Here is a 25,219-nt window from a genome sequence, read left to right on the forward strand (position 1 = left end):
AAATCGGCCATTGGTGTTTCCTGAGGAGTGGGAGTTAAAGCTATTTGTGGGGGCCGGAGCCTGTCTATGTAAGTGGATACCTTTACCACGTACACACATACATATTTTCACTTCTATTACACTTTTATTATGTGTATGATGGATAGACAGATAAAAAATAAACATAACGTTAAGCTGAAAAGCTGACTTGTTATTCCTTGCTCTTGAATTGTGAGAAGTGGCCTGATTCAAGAGCAAAAGCTTTGACCCACTGGCTTTCCCAGCAACAAAAGGAAAGGCTTCTCCCTTTAAGGAGTTAAAGTCACCGAGTCTCCATTCCTGGACTGGCCCCACAATAGGGGGGTCTTGCCAAACACCCTTCCTGTGCCACCCCATCCGGCATCCAAGGAGCCAATCGCCTTCCTCCTGGTGAAGCACCCAGGCAATGGCATTTGGCAGGTATAGGTGAGGAAAAGCAACATTGCTCCTTCAGTCTCTATTATTGGGTTGCCACAGTAAGAGTTGGAGGGGGTGCCTGTGCCTTTAAGGGATTGTTAGGCAGCTAGGAATGAAGGAATGCCTGCTGAAATCCCCTCTGCACAACCAATAATTGTTATGAGTTTATTGATAACTAGCTGTCCCCAGCCATGTGTTGCTGTGTATATATATGTGTGTGTATATATTTGTGTATATATGTGTTTGTGTATATGTATGTGGTTTTGTGTATGCGTTGTAATGTATTTTTGTTTTTTGACTTTTAATGTCTCTTCTACTGTGTTTTCCAGTGTTTTTATTAATGACTAGCCGTCCCCTGCCACGCGTTGCTGTGGCCCACTCTGGTGGTCATGGGGGTTCTGTGTGGGAGGTTTGGCCCAATTCTATCGCTGGTCGGGTTCAGAATGCTCTGTGATTGTAGTGAACTGTAAATCCCAGCAAGTACAACTCCCAAATGTCAAGATTCTATTTTTCCCAAACTCCCCCAGTGTTCACATTTGGGCATATTGAGTATTGGTGTAGAGCAGTGTTTCTCAACCTGGGGGTCGGGACCCCTGAGGGGATCATGAGGGGGTGTCAAAGGGGTCTCCAAAGACCATCAGAAACCATAGTATTTTCTGTTGATCATTGGGATTCTGTGTGGGAAGTTTGACCCAATTCTATTGTTGGTCGAGTTTGGGCATATTGAGTATTTGTGCCAAGTTTGGTCCAGATCCACCATTGCATGAATCCACAGCACTCTTCTGGGTATAGGTGAACTACAACTCCCAAACTCAAGGTCAATGCTCACCAAACCCTTCCAGTGTTTTCTGTTGGTCATGGGAGTTCTGTGTGCAAAGTTTGGTTTAAATCCATCGCTGGTGGGGTTCAGAATGCTCTTTGGTTATAAGTGAACTATAAATCCCAGCACCTACAACTCCCAAATGACAAAATCAACCCCCCCCCAACCCCACTAGCATTCACATTTGGGCATATTGGGTATTGGTGCTCAATTTAGTCCAGTGAATTAAAATATATCCTGCATATCGGATATTTACATGACGATTTATGACAGTAGTAAAATGACAGGTATCAAGTAGCAACGAAAACAGTATTATGGTTGGGGGTCACCACAACATATGGAACTGCATTAAGGGGCCACGGCATTAGCAAGGTTGAGAACCACTGGTGTAGAGTTTGGTCCAGATCCATCATTGTTTGAGTCCACAGTGATCTCTGGATGTAGGTAAACTACAACTCCAAAACCAAAGGACACTGCCCACCAAACCCTTCCAGTATTCTCTGTTGGTCATGGGAGAACTGTGTGCCAAGTTTGGTTCAATTCCATTGTTGGTGGAGTTCAGAATGCTTGTTGATTGTAGGTGAACTATAAATCCCAGCAACTACAACTCCCAAATGACAAAATCAATTTTTTGAGTGAAGGACATACATTGGGTTGTTAGGTGTCTTGTGTCCAAATTTGGTGTCAATTCATCCAGTGGTTTTTGAGTTATGTTAATCTCACAAACGAACATTGCATTTTTATATATATAGATGGTCACTCGTTGGTATGATAGCTGTCTTCTGTCCAAATTTGGTGTCAATTCGTCCAGTAGTTTTTGAGTTATGTTGATCCCACAAACAAGCATTACATTTTTATTTATATAGATATCCTTCATTATGTTAATCAATAAGCCCCCAGTGGCGCAGTGGGTTAAAACCCTGTGCCAGCAAGTCTGAAGACCAACAGGTCGCAGGTTCAAATCCGGGGAGAGGCGGATGAGCTCCCTCTATCAGCTCCAGCTCTTCATGCAGGGACATGAGAGAAGCCTCCCACAAGGATGATAAAAACATCAAAAAATCATCCAGGTGTCCCCTGGGCAACGTCCTTGCAGACGGCCAATTCTCTCACACCAGAAGCGACTTGCAGTTTCTCAGGTTGCTCCTGACACGACAAAAAAATATCAATAATTTGACTGCAGGGCCAAGGTTTCCTTCCAAACGCCAAAGCAGCCATCCAAGGTGCTGAATTAGCTCAGACTTAGCTCAGTGTTTCTCAAACTTCCTAATGCCGTGACCCTTAATACAGTTCCTCATGTTGTGGTGACCCCCGACCATAAAGTTATTTAAGTTGCTATTTCATAACTGTCATTTTGCTACTGTCATTTTGCAACCTTTTCCCAGATTTCAAATAAAATACATAGGACAGGTCTAAGGCGTGGCCTAATTCTCTGGCTTCACACAAAACCAGGAAATAAGGTCATGACGCTATGATCATAGAATCATAGAATCAAAGAGTTGGAAGAGACCTCATGGGCCATCCAGTCCAACCCCCTGCCAAGAAGCAGGAATATTGCATTCAAATCACCCCTGACAAATGGCCATCCAGCCTCTGCTTAAAAGCTTCCAAAGAAGGAGCCTCCACCACACTCCGGGGCAGAGAGTTCCACTGCTGAACGGCTCTCACAGTCAGGAAGTTCTTCCTAATGTTCAGATGGAATCTCCTCTCTTGTAGTTTGAAGCCATTGTTCCGCGTCCTAGTCTCCAAGGAAGCAGAAAACAAGCTTGCTCCCTCCTCCCTGTGGCTTCCTCTCACATATTTATACATGGCTATCATATCTCCTCTCAGCCTTCTCTTCTTCAGGCTAAACATGCCCAGTTCCCTAAGCCGCTCCTCATAGGGCTTGTTCTCCAGACCCTTGATCATTTTAGTCGCCCTCCTCTGGACACATTCCAGCTTGTCAATATCTCTCTTGAATTGTGGTGCCCAGAATTGGACACAATATTCCAGATGTGGTCTAACCAAAGCAGAATAGAGGGGTAGCATTACTTCCTTAGATCTAGACACTATGCTCCTATTGATGCAGGCCAAAATCCCATTGGCTTTTTTTGCCGCCACATCACATTGTTGGCTCATGTTTAACTTGTTGTCCACGAGGACTCCAAGATCTTTTTCACACGTACTGCTCTCGAGCCAGGCGTCCCCCATTCTGTATCTTTGCATTTCATTTTTTCTGCCAAAGTGGAGTATCTTGCATTTGTCACTGTTGAACTTCATTTTGTTAGTTTTGGCCCATCTCTCTAATCTGTCAAGATCGTTTTGAATTCTGCTCCTGTCCTCTGGACTATTGGCTATCCCTCCCAATTTGGTGTCGTCTGCAAACTTGATGATCATGCCTTCTAGCCCTTCATCTAAGTCATTAATAAAGATGTTGAACAGGACCGGGCCCAGGACGGAACCCTGCGGCACTCCACTTGTCACTTCTTTCCAAGATGAAGAGGAAGCATTAGTGAGCACTCTCTGTGTTCGTCCACTTAACCAATTACAGATCCACCTCACCGTAGTTTTGCCTAGCCCACATTGGACTAGTTTCCTTGCCAGAAGGTCATGGGGGACCTTGTCGAAGGCCTTACTGAAATCCAGGTACGCTACATCCACGGCATTCCCCGCATCTACCCAGCTTGTAGCTCTATCGAAGAAAGAGATCAGATTAGTCTGGCATGACTTGTTTTTGATAAATCCATGTTGACTATTAGCGATGACTGCATTTGTTTCTAAGTGTTTGCAGACCGCTTCCTTAACAATCTTTTCCAGAATCTTGCCCGGTATCGACGTGAGGCTGACCGGACGGTAGTTGTTTGGGTCATCCTTTTTTCCCTTCTTGAAGATTGGGACCACATTGGCCCTCCTCCAATCTGCTGGAACTTCTCCCGTTCTCCAAGAACTCTCAAAGATGGTTGCCAATGGTTCCGAAATGACTTCCGCTAGTTCCTTCAGTACTCTTGGGTGTAGTTGATCTGGCCCTGGGGACTTGAACTCATTAAGAGCGGCCAGGTATTCCTGGACGACTTCTTTCCCAATTTGGGGTTGGATGTCCTCCAATCCCTCATCCACTCCATCTTGCTGAGGTTGAAGACTCTCTTTTTGTGAGAAGACCGAGGCAAAGAAGGCATTAAGTAGTTCTGCCTTTTCCCTGTCCCCTGTCAGCATTGCCCCATCTTCTCCTCGAAGAGGTCCTATCGCCTCCTTGTTTTTCCTTTTTCTACTGACATAAGAATAGAAGCCCTTTTTATTGTTTTTAATGTCCCTGGCAAGTCTGAGCTCGTTTTTTGCTTTAGCTTTGCGGACCTTTTCCCTACAGGTGTTGGCTATTTGTTTGAATTCTTCTTTGGTGATTTCTCCCTTTTTCCACTTCTTGTGCATGTCTCTTTTGTGTCTTAGCACAGTTAGAAGTTCTTTGGACATCCATTCTGGCTTCTTTGCACTTGTCCTATTTTTTCTTTTTGTTGGCACGGTTTGCAATTGCGCCTTGAATATTTCACTCTTGAGAAATTCCCATCCATCCGTAGCTCCCTTGTCTTTTAGTATCTGTGTCCACTGAATGCTGCTCAGCGTTTCCTTCATTTTTTGGAAGTCAGCTCTCCTAAAGTCCAAAATGCGGGTTTGACTTGTCTTAGTTTCGGCCTTCCTTTGTACCTCAAATTGCAGGACCACATGGTCACTTGCCCCTAAGGATCCTACCACTTCGACCGCATCGATCAGGTCCTCCGCATTTGTTAGGATGAGATCAAGAGTAGCCAATCCCCTTGTTGCCTCTTCTACCTTTTGGACCATGAAATTGTCTGCAAGGCAAGCGAGGAATTTGTTGGACCTTGTACTCTTGGCCGAGTTTGTTTTCCAGCAAATATCGGGATAGTTGAAATCGCCCATGACTACTACATCTCTTTTCTGTGCCTGTTTGGTCAACTGTTGGCAGAAGACTTCATCAAGATCTTCCTCCTGGCTTGGGGGTCTGTAGTAGATGCCTACAACGACATCTTTTTGAGTCCCAGTTCCCTTGATTCTTATCCAGATGATTTCAAGCTGGTTTCCCAGATTGCTGTCTTGAATTTCTTCTGCCGCATAAGAGTTTTTGACATATAAGGCTACTCCGCCTCCTCTCCCCTTTGTTCGGTTTCTGTGTATTTCGGTGTATTTTTGCCCCCGGTAGGCAGCATATTTCTCGAGCCATCCCATCCGGTCTGGAAATGACAGCTTCCGTTCCTCTAAGGAGGGAGTCGCCTACTACCAAGACCTGTTTACTTTCAGGAATGACAGGGCCCCTTTTGTGCAATGTAGTGTGTAGGTCTCCAGAAAAGTGATCCTGTTGGTGTGAATTGTGTAGGTGAAAAGTGTTGTCCTCCTCCTCGACATCCCCGGTGCATTCGTCAAGGACAATCCATTGAGATTCGTCCAAGAGCCTATGGTTCTCCTGTATGTGTTCCTGTTGCTCCTGGTCTATGGTTGGGGATGGTACCCCTGCACGATTGTGCAAGTGTGAATGTTGTGAAGTGTTGTCCCAGTCAGGGCTATCCCCCGCACACTGATCAAGGATGAGCCACTGATCAGTATCTAAGCCATTCTGGTCTTCCCCAATATGTTGTGTTTCTTGGTCAGGTGCTAGTTGTGTGAGAATTTGGAATCTATTGTGTAACTGCAGCTGAGCGGAAGTATTCTGAGGAGGCTTCTGGGTCCTATGTGTCCTTCTAAGGGTGACATTTCTCCAAGCCTGAGGGTTGTCCACATCTGAGGTGCTGTTCTGTTGAGCCTCCCCGTAATGTTGGTGTGATATGGGCTGCGTGTCTAGGACAGTGTGGTGTGTGGTGTCTAAGAACAGCTCAAGTTCCTGAATGTCCTTGTAGAGATGTGTTCATTATAAAGTGTTATTTATAATGTGTTTAAACTGTATTTATAATGTTTATTATAGAGTGTTTAATGTACTGTGTTGAATCTGTATTTATGTATTACATTTATTGCCATGGCCTAGCTGTGAGGGATAGGTTGCCATGGTGACAAGACAAGGCAGAAGAGGAGGTGGGCGGAGCTTAAGGAGAAAAAGGTTTGAAAGTGGCAGTTAAGCTCCAGTCCGGTGGAGGAGACCCGGAGAAGAGCAGAGCCAGTTAAGGGCTCTGGGAAATAGCAGAGTCAAGAAAGGACTCTGGGGAAAGTAGTTTAGTCCGGTGGATGAGACCCAGGGAAGAGGAGAGCCAGTTAGGGCTCTGTTGTGAAGCTGTGAGAATTCAGTAGTTCCTAGAATTTGTGAATATTTCTTCAGCAAGAGAGCTGAAGGTGTTACCTTGTTAGATTGCTTAGGTTAAAAGAATCTAACAGAGGGGGTCTTCAGGATTGCCAGTAAGGAAAGACTGGTGATCAGTGGTTTGTTCCGAGTATAGGGCAAACAGTGTGGACATTCACAATAGGGAACTCTGAAGTAGTATAAGCACTTCACTAAAGAAGAAGTTTGTAGAATTGTATCATCAGAAGCATGTATCTCAAACCAGCCATTTTGTAACATCAAGCCTTGTGCCAAGTTCAAATTCTCAAAACTGCAACAATTACGTTCTGTTAACAATAAATCTTGTTCTCTTTGTATTTCAAACCTGCCTCCTCCATTGCTTTTATGCTTGGTGCATTCCACACTACCAAAGTCACCTCACAACACATCTAAAGATAAACAGAGACATAAACCAGCGTCTCTAAACATATTGGTGGCAGCTTAATTGATATTTAAAAGAAGGTTCCTCACAGAATATTGGTGGCATTAAAGAAGATTAATACTTCCTCACATAATTTTTGGTGGCATCTAGTGAGATTAGCGCTGCTTCTTTACATTTTTGTTGACAAGCGGTGGGATTAACGCTTCTTTACAGTCCTTAAGGGTGTTAATACGGTCCTCGAGTTGTCGTATCCTGTGTTCCATGCGAGTGATCTGTGTACACTTGGGGCAGATGTAATTGAGTAATTGTAGTGCGAAAAAGCTGAACATGCCACAGCTTGTGCATGAGATGGGAAGTTTTCGTGTTTGTTCCATCTGGGGGTTGCTAATGACCTCCTCTTGGTGTGTGTTTGATGTTGTTGTCTGTATGCAGGGGTGAAAGTATAGGTTACTGAGTGTACGAGTTCGCGCGCGCCCCGCCTCTGAGACTCAGGAAGCCCCTCCCCTCAAACAGAGCAGTTAATTTTCAAACTCAGGAAGCCCCGCCTCTCAAAGAAAGCAGCGCTGAAAGCTGTTAAATTTAAATAAAGCTTACCCTGAAGCAGAAGGAAACAAAATGGGTTCCTGCTTCCTCAACTTCTGTGGAAAGCCCAGCTGCCCCTTGAGTTCAGACACTGGTTTATATAGGATAACCAGGAAGCCCCGCCTCTGAGACTCAGGAAGCCCCTCCCCTCAAACAGAGCAGTTAATTTTCAAACTCAGGAAGCCCCGCCTCTCAAAGAAAGCAGCGCTGAAAGCTGTTAAATTTAAATAAAGCTTACCCTGAAGCAGAAGGAAACAAAATGGGTTCCTGCTTCCTCAACTTCTGTGGAAAGCCCAGCTGCCCCTTGGGTTCAGACACTGGTTTATATAGGATAACCAGGAAGCCCCGCCTCTGAGACTCAGGAAGCCCCTCCCCTCAAACAGAGCAGTTAATTTTCAAACTCAGGAAGCCCCGCCTCTCAAAGAAAGCAGCGCTGAAAGCTGTTAAATTTAAATAAAGCTTACCCTGAAGCAGAAGGAAACAAAATGGGTTCCTGCTTCCTCAACTTCTGTGGAAAGCCCAGCTGCCCCTTGGGTTCAGACACTGGTTTATATAGGATAACCAGGAAGCCCCGCCTCTGAGACTCAGGAAGCCCCTCCCCTCAAACAGAGCAGTTAATTTTCAAACTCAGGAAGCCCCGCCTCTCAAAGAAAGCAGCGCTGAAAGCTGTTAAATTTAAATAAAGCTTACCCTGAAGCAGAAGGAAACAAAATGGGTTCCTGCTTCCTCAACTTCTGTGGAAAGCCCAGCTGCCCCTTGGGTTCAGACACTGGTTTTGATGAATCTACATGTAAATATCTGATATGCAGGATGTATTTCCATTCACTGGACCACATTTGACACAAATGCCTGATATGCCCAAATTTGAAAACTAGTGGGCTTGGGAGGAGGATTGATTTTGTCATTTGGAAGTTGTAGTTGCTGAGATTTATAGTTCACCTACAATCAAAGAGCCGGTAGGCTGTTAGGAATTGTGGGAGTTGAAGTCCAAAACACCTGGAGGGCCCAAGTTTGCCCATGCCTCTTCTAACAGGTCTCTGTGTGTGCTCCTACTTACAGGAAAAAGCCCCACTTGCAACTGGTGTCATGCTGATGGGACTCTCCCTCTTCCTGTCCTTTTGTTGTTGACGTAAGAAACTGGCAGCAGAACAGTGAGTGACACATCTCTATAGATCCCAAATGGAGCAGCTGGCATTTCCTGAGCCTGAAGCGGGTAGGAGAGTGAAGCACTGCGGAACAGAAGTATCTCGGGAGAGAAAAGTGCAGGGCAACCTGAGCAAGGAACTTGGCATCTCCGAGATGCAGCGCCAGCACTTCAGGAAGCTCTGCTACCAAGAGGCGGAGGGACCCCGAAAGGTGTGCAGCCAGCTCCACCGCCTTTGCCACCAGTGGCTGAAACCCGAAAGGCACGGCAAGAGGCAGATCTTGGACCGGCTGGTCCTGGAGCAGTTCCTGGCCGTCCTTCCCCCAGAGATGGAGAGCTGGGTCCGAGAGTGTGGGGCAGAGACCTGTTCCCAAGCAGTGGCCCTGGCAGAGGGATTCCTCCTGAGTCGGGCAGAGGAGAAGAAGCAGAAGGAGATGCAGGTGAGACCTTGTCTCTTGATACTTGCACGGAGCAGAAGATGTTTGGAATGAGACCCTATGTGTCACCGCTTCCTGCTATGTAATAAAATAACATCCCAAAGTGAGTGTGGAGCTGGCTCCAAATCCCTCTTAAATATTTATTTATTTATTTCGAACATTTTTTACCCCGCCCTTCTCAACCCTTGGGGGGACTCAGGGCAGCTTCCAATTGGCAATAATTCAATGCCGCATCATAAAATACAGAATAACAAATATAACAGTTAAACATGAGCATTAATAAATAAAGATTAAAACAGTATACTTACACTCTGATTAGCTATTGCCCGTCTGGTAGCTGTTTAGCTAGCCATCTCCTAATGGTTACTCTGCTTAACTTATCCAAATCCTCTTCCATGCCATAGTCAAACATTATCAATGGTACTTTAACCTGATTGCCCAGAGGTCTGGTCCAACAGCCATGTTTTAACCTTTTTTCTAAAGGTGGGGAGGGGTGACGATGACTTAATTTATCTGTGGAGCAAATTCCACAGGCGGGGGGCCACCACCAAGAAGGCCCTGTCCCTTGTCCCCGCCAAGCACGTTTGAGACAAAGGCGGGGCCGAGATCAGGGCCTCCCCAGAAGATCTTAAGCTCCGAGGTGGGACGTAGAAGGAGATACGTTTGGACAGGTACACTGGACTGGAGCCGTACAGCACTATGCAACAAAATTTGCAACAAAACAGATATGCTGGACCGGAACCATATAGCACTATGCAACAAAATTTGCAACAAAACTTTGCAGCAAGAGGGAGGATTATGAGGTTCTCCAGATGTTGCTGAATTGCAGCTCACAATGTTTCTCACCATTGACTATGTGAGCTAGGGCTGTTGAGAGTTGTAGTTGAGTCACATCTGAAGGGCTAGTATGTGCCGCCCCTCTTTTGAAAGGAGCTGTGGGTACAAAAAGATTGCAGAACACTGGTCTTTCCTTGCCCTTCATCCCCATTCTAGTTTCAGGAGACTGGAGTGCTATGCAAAATGGCCCGTGAGCTCCCGCAAGAAGAGGAGACCTCACAAGACACCAGACTGAAGACACCGATTGGGCAGATTGTACAGGAGGAGTTTGGAAGAGGTGCCAACTCACTGGGTAAGGACTAATAGGGTCACAACATCATTTCTGTGAGGTGGGCTTCAAATCCCTGGGCTGCTTTAATGTTCCCTTTAAGCCTAACGAGTTAAGAGACCTCAAACTAAGAAGCATCCTGGATGAAATCAAGGGCCTCCCTGGTTTACTTTTCTGTGGGAAGCCCAGAAGCGGGGCATAAACACCGTAGTGTTTTTCTGGCCTCTTGGAACATCTCGAAAAAGAGTTCAGGTTAACTTTATATTGTGTGGGTAAAGTTTATTTATTTATTTATAGTATTTATATTCCACCCTTCTCACCCCGCAGGGGACTCAATGTACACATACATTCAATGCCATGGACACACAACACATATAGACAGTCAGAGGCTATTTAACATTCCAATTTTCTGGCCACCCAGGGAGCTGTCGCTTCACCGTCCATCTGCGACACTGATGAAGTACTTTTCACATTCCCTGCATGCTTTTTCTGGAGATTTTTTATGGCCTCGTAAATTTGTTAAATTAGCGTCCCCACACATAGGTGGTACCTAAGTTTCCTACTTGACAGATGCAACTGTCTTTCGGGTTGCAAAGGTCAACATGAGGGTATTCAGGCCACCAGGGGAGCTGTCACTTCACTGTCCATTGTGACACTGATGAAGTTCTTCCTCATTCTTTGCATGCTTGTTGGAGATTTTCATGGCGTCATAAATTAGCCTCCCCACATAAGTGGTACCTAAATTTCGTACTTGACAGATGCAACTGTCTTTTGGGTTGCAAAGGTCGACAATAAGCTACACAAATTGGCCGGAAGCTCACTTTGACCTTGGCTGGCTTCGAACTCATGACCTTTCAGTCAGTAGTGATCTTAATGCAGCTGACACACACCCAGCTGCGCCACAATCCCGGTGGCTCTGAAATGCTCAGAGAAGATCTTGAAGATAGGTAAAGGTAAAAGTTTTCCCCTGGCATTAAGTCTAGTTGTGTCCGATTCTGGGAGTTGGTGCTCATCTCCATTTCTAAGCTGAAGAGCCGGCGTTGTCTGTAGACACCTCCATGACTGCATGGAGCACCGTGACCTTCCCACAGAAGCAGTACCTATTGATCTACTCACATTTGCATGTTTTCGAACTTCTAGGTTGGCAGAAGCTGGGGCTAACAGTGGAAGCTCACCCCTCCCTGCAGATTCAAACCACAGACATTTTGGTTAGCAAATTCAGCAGCTCACCATTTTAACCCACTGCGCCATCAGGCAGTGGATTAAAAGATAAAGGGACAGTTACATTACAAATTCAAAAGCCATTATAAGAAAGAAGATATCTCACCATAGTATTGCTATAAGCCAATGCCTAGACGCCCATTAGAATAGGACAGATTGGATTTGCTGGCAGGAGGACGACACGGAAGGGAGGCATCATAGCCATCGAAATCCAAAAGCGTCAGTTCTTCATGTCGGACTCGAGTTGGGACAAGTAATAGGACTTAGGGCAAATTATTTTTATATATTTTTTATCTTGACAGTCAGTGAAAGAATCCATGTTCTGCCTCCCATGCAGTTACCTGGAGGAATGGAAACATCTCCAGTCCTGTTGGAGCAGGTAGGCAAAAAGGAAAAGTGTGGGGAGCCCCAGGGAAGGGGGGCAAACCAGATATCCATGTCTAAAAAGATAAGGAAGTTTTTAGTCATCCTGTCAGAGGGCACCAAATGCTGACAACAAAGGCACCTTTTTGACAATTTATTATTTACAGTATTTATATTCCGCCCTTCTCACCCTGCAGGGGATTCAGGGCAGATCACAATGTACATATATTGTCGAACGCTTTCATGGCTGGAATCACTGGGTTGTTGTAGGTTTTTTTGGGTTATATGGTCATGTTCTAGAGGCATTCTCTCCTGATGTTTCGCCTGCATCTATGGCAAGCATCCTCAGAGGTAGTGACCTCTGTTGCTTCACCATCCACTTGTGACACCGATGGAGTACTTCCTCATTCTTTTGCATGCTGCTTGAGAGTTTTATGGCGTTGTAAATTAGTTAAACTGGCCTCCCCGCATAAGCGGTACCTAAATTTTCGAAGGCTTTCATGGCCGGAATCACTGAGTTGTAGGTTTTTTCGGATATGTGGCCATGTTCTAGAGGCATTCTCTCCTGACGTTTCACCTGCATCTATGGCAAACTTACTTACTTTACTTACTTACTTAGGCGATCCCTCGTAGTCCAAGGATGATGGTCCTCCAAGTTCGGTGTCCTGGGGGTGGGTTCGTAGGTGGCTGTGGAGCCCTATTCTTGATCTGCATCTTCTTCCACTGTGAGGGCATTGGTTTCCATGTGGGAAGCGGTCTCGGCCGGGGTTGGCTTGACGCGCCTTCCTCTTGGCACGTTTCTCTCTTTCACCCTCCATTCGTGCCTCTTCAAATTCTGCACACTGCTGGTCACAGCTGACCTCCAGCTGGAGCGCTCACAGGCCAGGGCTTCTCAGTTCCCAGTGTCTATGCCAGAGTTTTTAAGGTTGGCTTTGAGCCCATCTTTAAATCTCTTTTCCTGCCCACCAACATTCCGTTTTCCATTCTTGAGTTCGGAGTAGAGCAACTGCTATGGCAAGCATCCCCAGAGGTAGTGAGGTCTGTTGGAACTAGGAAAGTTAGGTTTATATATCTGTGGAATGACCAGGATGGGACAAATAACTCTTTTCTGTTGGAGCTAGGTGTGAATGTTTCAGATGATCACCTTGATAAGCATTTGATGTCCTACCAGTATTAAAAAACTCTAAAATTACAAAAGCAAAACAACAGAGAAGAAACAATCAGGGACAGCTAATCACCTCTCAACAAAAGATTGCCCCAGGCACTGCCAGGCCATCAAATGCTAATCAAGGTGGTCAGTTGAAACATTCACACCTTGCTCCAACAGACAAGTTCTTTGTCCCATCCTGGTCATTCCAACAGATCTCACAACCTCTGAGGATGCTTGCCATAGATGTAGGCGAAACATCAGGAGAGAATGCCTCTAGAACATGGCCATATAGCCCGAAAAAACTTACAACAACCCGGTACCTAAATTTCCTACTTGACAGATGCAGCTGTCTTTCGAGCTGCAAAGGTCGACAGCAAGCTAGACAAATGGTTCGGAACTTACTCCGATCCAGGCTGGTTTTGAACTCATGACCCTTCGGTCAGTAGTGATTTTAATGCAACTGACTCGCCAACCAGCTGCGCCACAACCCAGATTAGGGAGAATCATAGAATCAAAGAGTTGGAAGAGACCTCATGGGCCATCCAGTCCAACCCCCTGCCAAGAAGCAGGAATATTGCATTCAAATCACCCCTGACAGATGGCCATCCAGCCTCTGTTTAAAAGCTTCCAAAGAAGGAGCCTCCACCACACTCCGGGGCAGAGAGTTCCACTGCTGAACGGCTCTCACAGTCAGGAAGTTCTTCCTCATGTTCAGATGGAATCTCCTCTCTTGTAGTTTGAAGCCATTGTTCCGCGTCCTAGTCTCCAGGGAAGCAGAAAACAAGCTTGCTCACTCCTTCCTGTGGCTTCCTCTCACATATTTATACATGGCTATCATATCTCCTCTCAGCCTTCTCTTCTTCAAGCTAAACATGCCCAGCTCCTTAAGCCGCTCCTCATAGGGCTTGTTCTCCAGACCCCTGATCATTTTAGTCGCCCTCCTCTGGACACATTCCAGCTTGTCAATATCTCTCTTGAATTGTGGTGCCCAGAATTGGACAGAAGGAGGAGGGCAATGGTAGCAGAAGCACCAAGTGGTGGCCAACGTCCAATCCATCCCTTTTTACCTGGCCATGTAGAAAGTGGTCTAGTTTGAATTAGAGCCAGATGTCCACACTAAACATAGACTGTGCAGAATTCCTTGATTTCTTGCAAAATGTGGGGAAACTGAGTTAACCAGTTTTACACCACATTATGGACCATGTGGACATCCAGGTGTGATGTTTTACGGCCAGTGTAGAGAGACTAACAGTTTGGAGAAGCAGAGGGCCATGTGGAACAGGGAACAAACCCAAGCACTACTAGGCCTTGAAGTTTGCAAATCCAAGAAATAGATCAAGGAGAAGGAAGCTAGGAACTGGAGGTATTTGTACTACGATCAGAACTCCACCTTCACTGAGACTGGCACAGGGACTAGACCTCTTCTTGTAAATCCAAGAGACCACCCCTCTAGGCATTTTTAAGTCCTCCAGGATGGCCCTGTGGTCAGCCTTCACTGGAGACTGACTGTACAATTGCGCTAGAGGACCTCAGGGTTTGTTGAAATAATGTTTTTAATCAGATCCACAATCAATCAAATCCTCATGTCAAATCTACAAATGTGGAGGACTGACAGTGCTGACAAACCATTTTGCTCTTTTTCCTTTCCAGAGCCTGGTGTCCTTTGACGAAGTCACTGTGTGTTTCACCCAGGAAGAGTGGGCTCTGCTGGACGCGGGCCAAAGGGCTCTGCATCAGGAAGTCATGGAGGAGAACCGCAGAGTTGTGGCCTCTCTGGGTAAGGCCCCTCTACACCTGTCTTAGAGCTTGATTTCCAGATCCTTCGTTGTCCAAGTAGGATAATCCTCTAGGGTGGGTCCATAGGTGACTGTGGAGCCCTATTCTTGATCTGCATCTTCTCCCACAGTGAGAGCATTGCTTTCCAGGTGGAAGGCAGTCCCGGTCAGGGTTGGATTGACGCGCCTTCCTCTTGGTACGTTTCTCTCTTTTGCCCTCCATTCATGCCTCTTCAAATTCTCCAGCACTGCTGGTCACAGCTGACCTCCAGCTGGAGCGCTCACAGACCAGGGCTTCCCAGTTCTCAGTGTCTATGTCAGAGTTTTGAAGCCCATCTTTAAATCTCTTTTCCTGTCCATCAGCATTCTGCTTTCTTTGATTGTTGGTGAACTACAAATCCCAGCAAGTACAACTCCCAAATGACAAAAGCATTCTTTTTGAGTGAAGGACGTACATTGGGTTGTTAGGTGTCTTGTGTCCAAATTTGGTGTCAATTCCCCCAGTGGTTTTTGAGTTCCGTTAATCCCACAAACGAACATTACATTTTTATTTATATAGATTGACTGTCTTAACACACGACAGCGTTTCTTTGTTTTGCAGATGCATTCTGCTCTGATCAGTGTCTTCTGTCTATTCCTGCAGGAGGCGGAAGGGAACGAAACAAAGAGGAAACACAGGAAAACATTGTAGTAAAACAAACATTGATTATCAGTTCTCGTAAAAGCGCAAAGTTCTGTGAAATGCCATCAAAGAGAGAAAAGAAAACTTCAGCGAGGAAGACACCGTTCAAATGTTCTGAGTGTGGAAAGGGCTTCAGTCAGCGCAGCACGCTTGCTGACCATCACCGAATCCACACCGGTGAGAAGCCCTATACATGCTCTGAGTGCGGGAAGAGCTTTAGTCGTAGCCGAGCCCTCGCCGATCACGAAAGGATCCACACTGGAGAGAAGCCGTATCAGTGCTTAGTGTGTGGGAAGAGCTTCGCTCAGAGCAGTAACTTTGCCTACCATAAGAAGACCCACACAGGGGAGAAGCCGTTTGAATGCCCCGAATGCGGAGAAAGCTTCAGCCGCAGCCGCGCTCTTATCGATCACCAAAGGATCCACACTGGAGAGAAGCCATACGAATGCTCGGAGTGCGGGAAGAGGTTCACCCAAAGCAGCACTCTTACCTATCACCAAAGGACTCACACGGGAGAGAAGCCGTATCCGTGCTTGGAGTGCGGGAAGAGCTTCTCGCAGAGCAGCAACCTCTCGGCTCATAAGAAAACCCACGTATACAAACCGTTGCAATGTGTAGAGTGTGGAAAAAACTTCCGCTCCAGTGAAAACTTTGCCTTTCACCTTGGGATACATACAGCGCGGGAAAGGACCAAAAGTCCCCAGCATTTGTGGAGGGGTGGCAATATTTGGGACACAGAGGAAGTGCCATGGGTGCAGTCCCAAAATGGGTACAACTGACCAGAAAATATTCATTTTCCAGAATAGGAAACAGTTGAAATACTAATTGCCGAAAAGCCTGGCAACAAGGACATTATTGCATCTAAACCATGTATGGGCAAACTTGGGCTCTCCAGGTGTTTTGGACTTCAACTCCCACAATTCCTAGCAGCCTATCGGCTGTTAGGAATTGTGGGAGTTGAAGTCCAAAACACCTGGAGGGCCCAAGTTTGCCTATACCTGTGACCCAGACACTTCTCGGACAAAGGGATGGCTTCCATTTAGGATGAGAGTTAATACTGTACTTGTATCCAAAACGGAATATATGACTTAATACATGAGGCTGACTGCCTGGGAGTGTTGTGGAGTCTCCTTCTCAGGAGGTTTTTTTAAACAGCAATCTGTTTGGTAGGCTTTGTGTCATTCCTGGGGGGTTGCACTGGATAGCCCGTGGGGTCTCTTCCAACTCAAGGGTTGTGTGTTTCATTGTACTGTGGGGTAGTAAAATTACACCCTTTTTATAAAGTGGCACTACCAGTGTTTATCGATTTTGGATAGGGGCAGGGGTGTTTGAAGCTAATTGCATTTAACCCTCGATTGCAAATAAACATCGACTGCATTTAAACCTGGATTGCATTTTAATCCTCAATTGCAATTAAACATCGACTACATTTAAACCTGGATTGCATTTAAATCTCAGTTGCATTTAAACTTTGGTTGCATTTAAACCTCAATTGCAATTAAACCTCAATTGCATTAAAATTGTATTGCACTTAACCCGCAATTGCAATTAAACCTGGATTGCATTTAAACCTGGATTGCATTTAACCCTCAATTGCAATTATGCCTTGGCTGTATTTAAACCTTGGTCACATTTAAACCCTGGTTGCATTTAAACTTCAGTCGCACTTAAATCTCAATTGCAATTATGCCTTGATTGCATTTAAACTTTGGTTGCATTTAAACCTCTGTCGTATTTAAACTTTGGTTGTGTTTAAATCTCATCTGCAATTAAACCTTGATTGCATTTAAATCTCATCTGCAATTAAACCTTGATTGCATTTAAACCTTGGTTGCATTTAAATCTCATCTGCAATTAAACCTCGATTGCATTTAAACCTTGGTCACATTTAAACCTTGGTCGCATTTAAACCTCTGTCGCATTTAAACTTTGGTTGCATTTAAATCTCACCTGCAATTAAACCTTGCTTGCATTTAAACCTTGCTTGCATTTATGCCTTGGTTGCATTTAAATCTCAGTCGCATTTAAACCCCAGTTGCATTTAAACTTCAGTCGCATTTAAACCTCGCTTGCAGTTAAACCTCATCCGCAATTAAAACTTGATTGCTTTTAATCCCCAACCTCATCTACAATTAAAATTCGATTGCTTTTAAACCCTGGTCACATTTAAACTTTGGTTGCATTTAACCCTTGATTGCAATTAAACTTTGGTTGCATTTAAACCTCATCTGCAATTAAAACTTGATAGAATTTAAAACTCGATTGCATTTAAACCTCAGTCGCATTTAAACCTCTGCTGCATTTAAGCCTCGGTTGCATTTAAGCCTCGGTTGCATTTAAACTTTGGTTGCATTTAAACCTCAATTGCAATTAAACCTCATCTGCAATTAAAACTTGATTTCATTTAAACCTCAATTGCAATTAAACTTTGATTGCAATTAAACCTCGATTGCAATTGAACCTCGATTGCAATTAAAGCTTAATTGCTTTAAAAACCTCTATTGCATTTAAAAACTCGATCATATTTGAAAATCATTTATGTCCGCCACTCTGTAGACCCTAACCATGGAGACAGATCATTTTGGGGGTGGGGGTCTTATTAAAATTGCAGCGTGCATCATCCTTCATCGCAGCATCCTCCATCAGTCTGGTCCTGCAGGGAGATGTAATCCAATTAACCTCTGCTTCTGGAAACTTGGGCCGCTAGATCTAAACCTGTAGGGTGTTCCTGCACTGTTGAGGGTTTCGAATTTCAGCAGACCTCCTTTCCATTGATGCTGACCAGGCAGGCGCATGAGAGGGAATGCAAACAGATCTGCGCCCATCTCAGAGTTAAAACGAGAGAGTTTGGTTAGAAGGGCCCCAAGGTCTGGCTTGCAGCATCCACTTCCGGCAGGTGACATGTAGTGGGAAGAGCCAGGATCTTCATTGTTGTTGGTCCTCCATCAGCTCCTCCTTCCTGGGTCCTCCAAGGGGCCTGGTGAGCAGGGGGTGGAAAGAGGGGTGCAGTGGAAGGGAGCTGGGGGTCTGTATTAAAGATGCTCCCCTTCTTTTGGGGGGCCAACAGCAATGCAAAGGGAGAGGGGAGAAGAGTGAGACTGAAGCTGAAATATTGTGGCTTAGCATAGGCCTACAATAGCATCGTACAGGCATGGGCCAACTGGGGCCCTCCAGGTGTTTTGGACTTCAACTCCCACAATTCCTAACAGCCGGTAGGCTGTTAGGAATTGTGGGAGTTGAAGTCCAAAACACCTGGAGGGCCCCAGTTGGCCCAAGGCCTGCCACTTAATAGGTAAGGATCCTATGATGTTTGCTGCTGACTCCACAATCCATGCCATCTGTGGCTAAAGCCAGCAAAGCATACAAAAGATTTTCAGATGCTATAACTTAACTATTCATCCATGAACAACATCTTATTGCCATTCTCTCGGGACAGAGACCTGAGCGAGGAGGCCAAGTCCCCATCCATTGGCCATGGCCGAAGGTTTCCTCCTGCGTCCTACAGAGGGAGAGGAGCAAGAAGAAAGGCAGGTGAGGACACACAATCAAAGCCCTCCCGACAGATGGCCATCCAGCCTCTGCTTAGAAAATGCCAGAGGAGGAGACGCCACCACTCTCCCGGGCAGCACTGCCAAACGGCTCTTGCCATCATTAATTTTTCCTAATGTTTAGCTGGAATCTTTGTTTTCCCCCTTCTGAAATTGGAATCTGTTGCTCCATTGTGTCCTTGCCCCTTTCTCAATGTAACATCCTTTCAAAACATCCTTTCCTCGTGTTGTGGTGGCCCCCAATCATAACATTATTTTCGTTGCTACTTCATAACTGTCATTTTGCTACTGTTGTGAATTGTCATGTAAATATCTGATATGCAGGATGGATTTTCATTCACTGGACCAAATTTGGCACAAACGCCCGATACACTCAAATTTGAATACTGGTTGAGTTGGGAGGGGGATTGATTTTGTCATTTGGGAGTTGTAGTTGCTGGGATAGTTAACCAACACTCTCTCTAGCATGGGGTTGGAGTCAATGGTCCTTGTGGTCCCATCCAACTCCTAGGATGGTGGAAGGATCTTAGAAGCATAGAGTTGGAGGAGACCTCATGGGCCATCCAGTCCAACCCCATTCTGCCAAGAAGCAGGAATATTGCATTCAAAGCACCCCTGACGGATGACCATCCAGCTTCTGTTTAAAAACCTCCAAAGAAGGAGCCTCCACCACACTCCGGGGCAGAGAGTTCCACTGCTGAACGGCTCTCACAGTCAGGAAGTTCTTCCTCATGTTCAGATGGAATCTCCTTTCTTGTAGTTTGAAGCCATTGTTCCACGTCCTAGTCTCCAGGGAAGCAGAAAACAAGCTTGCTCCCTCCTCCCTGTGACTTCCTCTCACATATTTATACATGGCTATCATATCTCCTCTGAGCCTTCTCTTCTTCAGCCTAAACATGCCCAGCTCCTTAAGCCGCTCCTCACAGGGCTTGTTCTCCAGACCCTTGATCATTTTAGTCGCCCTCCTCTGGACACATTCCAGCTTGTCAACATCTCTCTTCAATTGTAGTGCCCAAAATTGGACCCAATATTCCAGGTGTGGTCTAACCAAGGCAGAATAGAGCATGGGTAGCATACTTCCTTGGATCTGGACACTATGCTCCTATTGATGCAGGCCAAAATCCCATTGGCTTTTTTTACCACCACATCACTTGCCTTTGGACCCTTCCAATCTTTCCTTAACCAGCCCTTTCCCTTTCCTCCAGCCCTTGTTCCTCTTCCAGGAGCTCATTGTGTTGGCCACAGCAGCCACTGAATTGACTGAAGCAGAGGACGCTGAGCAGAAGACATCATTCAGTTGGATTGTGCAGGAGGGAGCCGGAGGGGACGCTTCACTCGGTAAGGGCTAACAGGTTGCCCATTCCTTTTCTAACTTGGCCTTCAGTCTCTAAAACAGGGGTCCTCAAACTAAGGCCCGGGGGCCGGATACGGCCCTCCAAGGTCATTTACCCGGCTCTCGCTCAGGCTCAACCTAAGTCTGAAACGACTTGAAAGCACACAACAACAACAATCCCATCACATCAGCCAAAAGCAGGGCCACACTTCCTATTGAAATACTAATAAGTTTATATTTATTACAATTGTTTTTCATTTTAACTATTGTATTGTTCTTAAGTGTTTTTTGCACCACAAGTAAGATATGTGCAGTGTGCATAGGAATTCATTCATGTTTTTTTTTTTCAAATTATAATCCGGCCCTCCAACTGTTTGAGGGACTGTGACCTGGTTTAAAAAGTTTGAGGACTCCTGCTCTGAAGTTAACCTAGAATTCTCAACATGTTTTAATTTACTGCACTAAAAAGGGAACTGCGGCTGCAAGAATTCGTGAGCTCGCCATCCCGTGCAAATTATTCAGAAGCAGGCTGTGTTTTTTTGTCTGCAGAATCCCTTTTGGTTCACAAACCTGAACCCATCCCATGGCTGGAAGAAAGAGAAGAACCGTTGATGGAGGTGTGCGAGGAAAGCACAAGACCAGCAGGTAATTCCTTCAGAGTATAACACTATTTGGCAAATTTGAAACACTGGGTTGTTGTAGGTTTTTTGGGCTGCATGGCCATGTTCTAGAAGCATTCTCTCCTGACATTTCGCCTGCATCTATAGCAAGCATCCTCAGAGGCTGTGCCGACGCACCTGGGGGCTCAATAAAGGAGGGATGGATGTGGCATCTTTCCCCCAGGGGATTGCTTCTTGCCCTCCTATAGGAAACTGGAACTCCCAAAAACCCAAAACACTGTAAATAGCTCAAAATAAGTTTTATTGATCACAAAGTCATTTCTTCAAAGCAATGAGCTGGAAAACTTTAGAGGGGTGAAGGAAAACATACATTACAGTCTCAATTAGTCCTGGGTCCAAGGGGTTTGAAGCTGAGAAGCCTCACCAAGTTTCCTCTTTCCTCAATGGCTGTGAATGCCAGAGCAAACCACAACCCCAGTTCAGATGGCCTATGTCTTGAAGATTCAGGATCTTCCTTTGGTGCCAAAAGAACCGGCTTGAAGGCGCCTGGGTCTTCTCAATAATTGTCCAGGACGATCTGGACATAAAGCATGAGTCCCAGGGGTAAGAAACCTCAGAACTGGTGCTAAGAGGTAACTTAAATCAGAGTCTTTTGAGAATCAAGTCTCTTACTCACGTCCATCTGGCAGGACCTCTGATGGCAGAATGAAAGGAAAAAGGAAGTTCTCCCCTCTTGCAGGAAGAGGTGGAGCCAATCAGTACTGATTGACAGCTACAAGCAACCAATCCATACAATTATACATAAGCAGCGTAAAAAGGGGCAGGATTAAGCATGATACAACAGTTTAAGTCTAACAACTAACGGTTCTATACATAGATGGCACCACTCGCGCCGTCACAGAGGCCATAGACACACAACATATATAGACAGACACACAGAGGCTATTTAACGTTCCAGCTTCATGAGGATATGTTTCAAATTCTGGCCACCAGGGGAGCTGTCGCTTCACCGTCCACTTGTGACACTGATGGAGTACTTCCTCATTCTTTTGCACGCTGGTGGAGAGATTTATGGCATTGTAAATTAGTTAAAGTAGCCTCCCCACATAAGCAGTACCTAAATTTCGTAGTTGACAGTGTCAGAGTTTTTTATATTATTTAGATCATTTCTTAAGTGAAAAATGGGTAAGTGATTGCAAGAATCATGTCCAGTCATTGTATGACCAGCAACAGTCAAGCCACTTGTGAAAGCTTAGCTATTACAAATTGAGAGACTGAGAATGTAGAGAGTAGAGAAGAGATAGAGAAGAGAATGAGCAGAGAATGCTGATGGTGATGATGAGACTGTGAAGAAAGCAAGAGCTAGAGGAAGAGGAATAGATTCCTGTAAAAGCTTAAGGAAGGTTTGCTGGAATATTGGGATCGATGGATTGAAACTGTTATTTGTGACTATTGCATAGAAATTTACTTTATTGGAAGAAAGTTTGTCTTCTGTGGATTGTATTATTTTTCTCAACGGGGCGCAGCTTCCGAGAAGGGGGTTTGAATGCTTGAAAGCAACCCCAACTATAAAGCAGCAACACCATAGCTGCGACAGACAGATGCAATTGTCTTTTGGGCTGAAAACGTCAACAGCAAGCTAGACAAATGGTTGGGAGCTCACTCCAACCCGGGCTGGCTTCGAACTCATGACCTTCCAGTCAGTAAGTGATTTTAATTCAGCTGACTCCCAACTAGCTGTGCCACAACCCGGTCCCTTTGCAAACATTAAAGCAGAATTAGATATACACAATATTTTTAAATTCACAGTTGAAACCATTAAAACGTATTTAGAATACATGTATCTACTGAGATATTTGTGATGGGAATCTGGCAGTTAATGCCATTCCTCCCTGATGGCTTCCTTCTTCTTTTTTCCCTGCAGGAGATGCAAAGGAGAAGAACAAAGATGACAAACAGGAATCTGCAGCAAAACATAACTGGAGTCGAAACTCTGTCATTTGCAAAGCCCCTCCGTTTCCTCAAAGCTCCTTGCTAAGTAAGCGCCAAGCAGGGCAGAGAGAAGCAATGAAATCGTCTTTTTCCAAAAAGAAGAAACTATTCCACTGCTCAGAGTGTGGGAAGGGCTTTGAAAAAAGGGCTAACCTTAATGCCCATCAAAAAATTCATACTGAAGGGAAACCCTATACCTGCCCCGAATGCGGGATGAGCTTCAACCGGAACAGCAACATGACAGCTCACCAAAAAACCCACACCGGCGAGAAACCCTTTCATTGCTCCAAATGCGGAAACAGCTTTAGCCGGAAGCGGGCCCTAATCGATCACGGAAGGATCCACACTGGGGAGAAGCCGTACAAATGCTTGGTGTGCGGGAAGAGCTTCAGCCGGAGCAATAATCTCGCCCTCCATCAGAAAACCCACACGGAAAGGAAGCCTTTTGAGTGCTCGGAGTGCGGGGAAAGCTTCCGGCGGAGCTGTACCCTGACTAAACACCTCAAGATCCACAGAGGAGAAAAACCCTACAAGTGTTTGGAGTGCGGGAGGAGCTTTGCCCTGAGCAGCACCCTCAGGTATCACCGGAGAATCCACACCGGGGAGAAGCCGTACCAATGCTCGGAGTGCGGAAAGAGGTTCACGCAGAGCAGTAACCTCACTTACCATAAGGAAACCCACGGGTTTAAGTCGTTTGAATGCTCTGACTGCAGGAAGAGGTTTGCTCACAGGAGCAGCCTGGAGGAGCATCAGAGTCTGCTCACCTGCAAGAAGCTGTTCCAGTGCCCCGACTGCGGGAAGAACTTCCGCTCGAGGGAGAACTTTGGCTTTCACGTCCTAATCCATACGGAAAGCTCTTCCATCAAGGATCATTTCAGGAATGGTGGGAGCACCTCGGATGCAGAGCAGGCGTTACGAGAGGCATCGCAAAACAACTGTGACGGTGGGCGGAATGAATCACAACACACTCATCTCCCAGGGTTGCAAAGCGAGGAGACGGAAAGACAACATGGCCAAGGACCTGAGCACAGGACGTTGTTGGCTCCTGAGGATGAGGACATAAAGCCAGTCCTTTGAACCCACTATTTTCTGCCGTTAACAGGCTTGCCCAGAGCTCTGCAAACATTTCGTGTTGGTGATCGGCATCATTTCGCAACACAGTAATTCAGTGTATTGTCGAAGGCTTTCATGGCTGGAATCACTCAGTTCTTGTGGGTTTTTTCGGGCTATATGGCCATGTTCTAGGGGCATTTCTCCTGACGTTTCGTCTGCATCTATGGCAAGCATCCTCAGCCTCTGAGGATGCTTGCCATAGATGCAGGCGAAACGTCAGGAGAAATGCCTCTAGAACATGGCCATATAGCCCGAAAAAACCCACAAGAACACAGTAATTCAGTTTTACTAGCACAAGCTTAAAAGAGATAATAATGATATGTATGTGGATACATTTCATGTATATTTTAAATATATACAGTCTTCCCTCGCTACTTTGCGGTTCGCTTTTTGCAGACTCGCTGTTTTGCGGGGTTTTTTTAAAAAATTTAAAATATAAAGTAGAAGTAGTGAGGGAATACTGGATGGATCCCCTATAATCCTTACCTATCACCTGTCACATCAGCACTTTTAATCCTGTACCCTTTACTCTGGCCCGGCCCAGTTTTATTGTGTTTTGGTGTATTGTTCATTGCTTGTTGTTTTAATATTGCTTTAATTGTTTTTAATTTGCTTTAGGTGTATTGTTATGTTGTGTATTGAGGCCTTGGCCTTTGTAAGCCGCATCGAGTCCTTCGGGAGATGCTAGCGGGGTACAAATAAAGTTTAATAATAATAATAATAATAATAATATTTATTTATTTCACAGTTTTCTATACCGAGCTTCTCAACCTCATTGAGGGACTCAGCCCGGTTTCCAGCCATAAAAAACATATACACTCATTAAAATATCATATATCACAATTACAAAAACAACTTTAAAAACACTAAATATAAAACTACAGTGGTCAGTCGTCCTATTAAGATGGATCTACATCAACTTCCATCCAGGGTCCTATGGTGTTGTCTCATTCATCGAAGGCCTGACTCCACAGCCACGTCTTCGTTTCCTAATTGTTAGGATGGATGGGGCGGTTCTGGCCTCCAGAGGGAGAGTTCCAGAGTTGCGGGGCCACCACCGAGAAGGCCCTGTCCCTCGTCCCCACCAGGCGCGCTTGTGAGGCCGGTGGGACCGAGAGCAGGGCCTCTCCAGATAATCTTGATGGTTCGTAGGGGAGAATACGTTCGGAGAGGTAAACAGGGCTGGAGTCGTTTAGGGCTTTATAGGTCAACACCAGCACTTTG

The 25,219-nt window shown here is 45.5% G+C and overlaps 1 protein-coding gene across 1 annotated transcript; it reads left to right on the forward strand.

Moving 5' to 3' along the window:
• The first annotated feature begins 205 nt into the window (after nucleotides 1-205).
• On the forward strand, nucleotides 206-24,165 carry LOC132766098 (zinc finger protein 665-like). Its single transcript, XM_067463936.1, has 10 exons — nucleotides 206-444; nucleotides 8,572-9,096; nucleotides 10,087-10,222; nucleotides 11,722-11,798; nucleotides 14,583-14,709; nucleotides 15,351-16,158; nucleotides 18,833-18,920; nucleotides 20,143-20,275; nucleotides 20,820-20,915; nucleotides 22,815-24,165. The coding sequence occupies exons 2-10, from the start codon at nucleotides 8,692-8,694 to the stop codon at nucleotides 23,957-23,959; spliced, it is 3,015 nt and encodes a 1,004-aa protein (XP_067320037.1). The 5' UTR covers nucleotides 206-444; nucleotides 8,572-8,691; the 3' UTR covers nucleotides 23,960-24,165.
• The last annotated feature ends 1,054 nt before the right edge of the window (nucleotides 24,166-25,219 follow it).

The sequence above is a fragment of the Anolis sagrei genome, chromosome 2, assembly GCF_037176765.1.
Source record: "Anolis sagrei isolate rAnoSag1 chromosome 2, rAnoSag1.mat, whole genome shotgun sequence".
NCBI lineage: Eukaryota > Metazoa > Chordata > Lepidosauria > Squamata > Dactyloidae > Anolis > Anolis sagrei.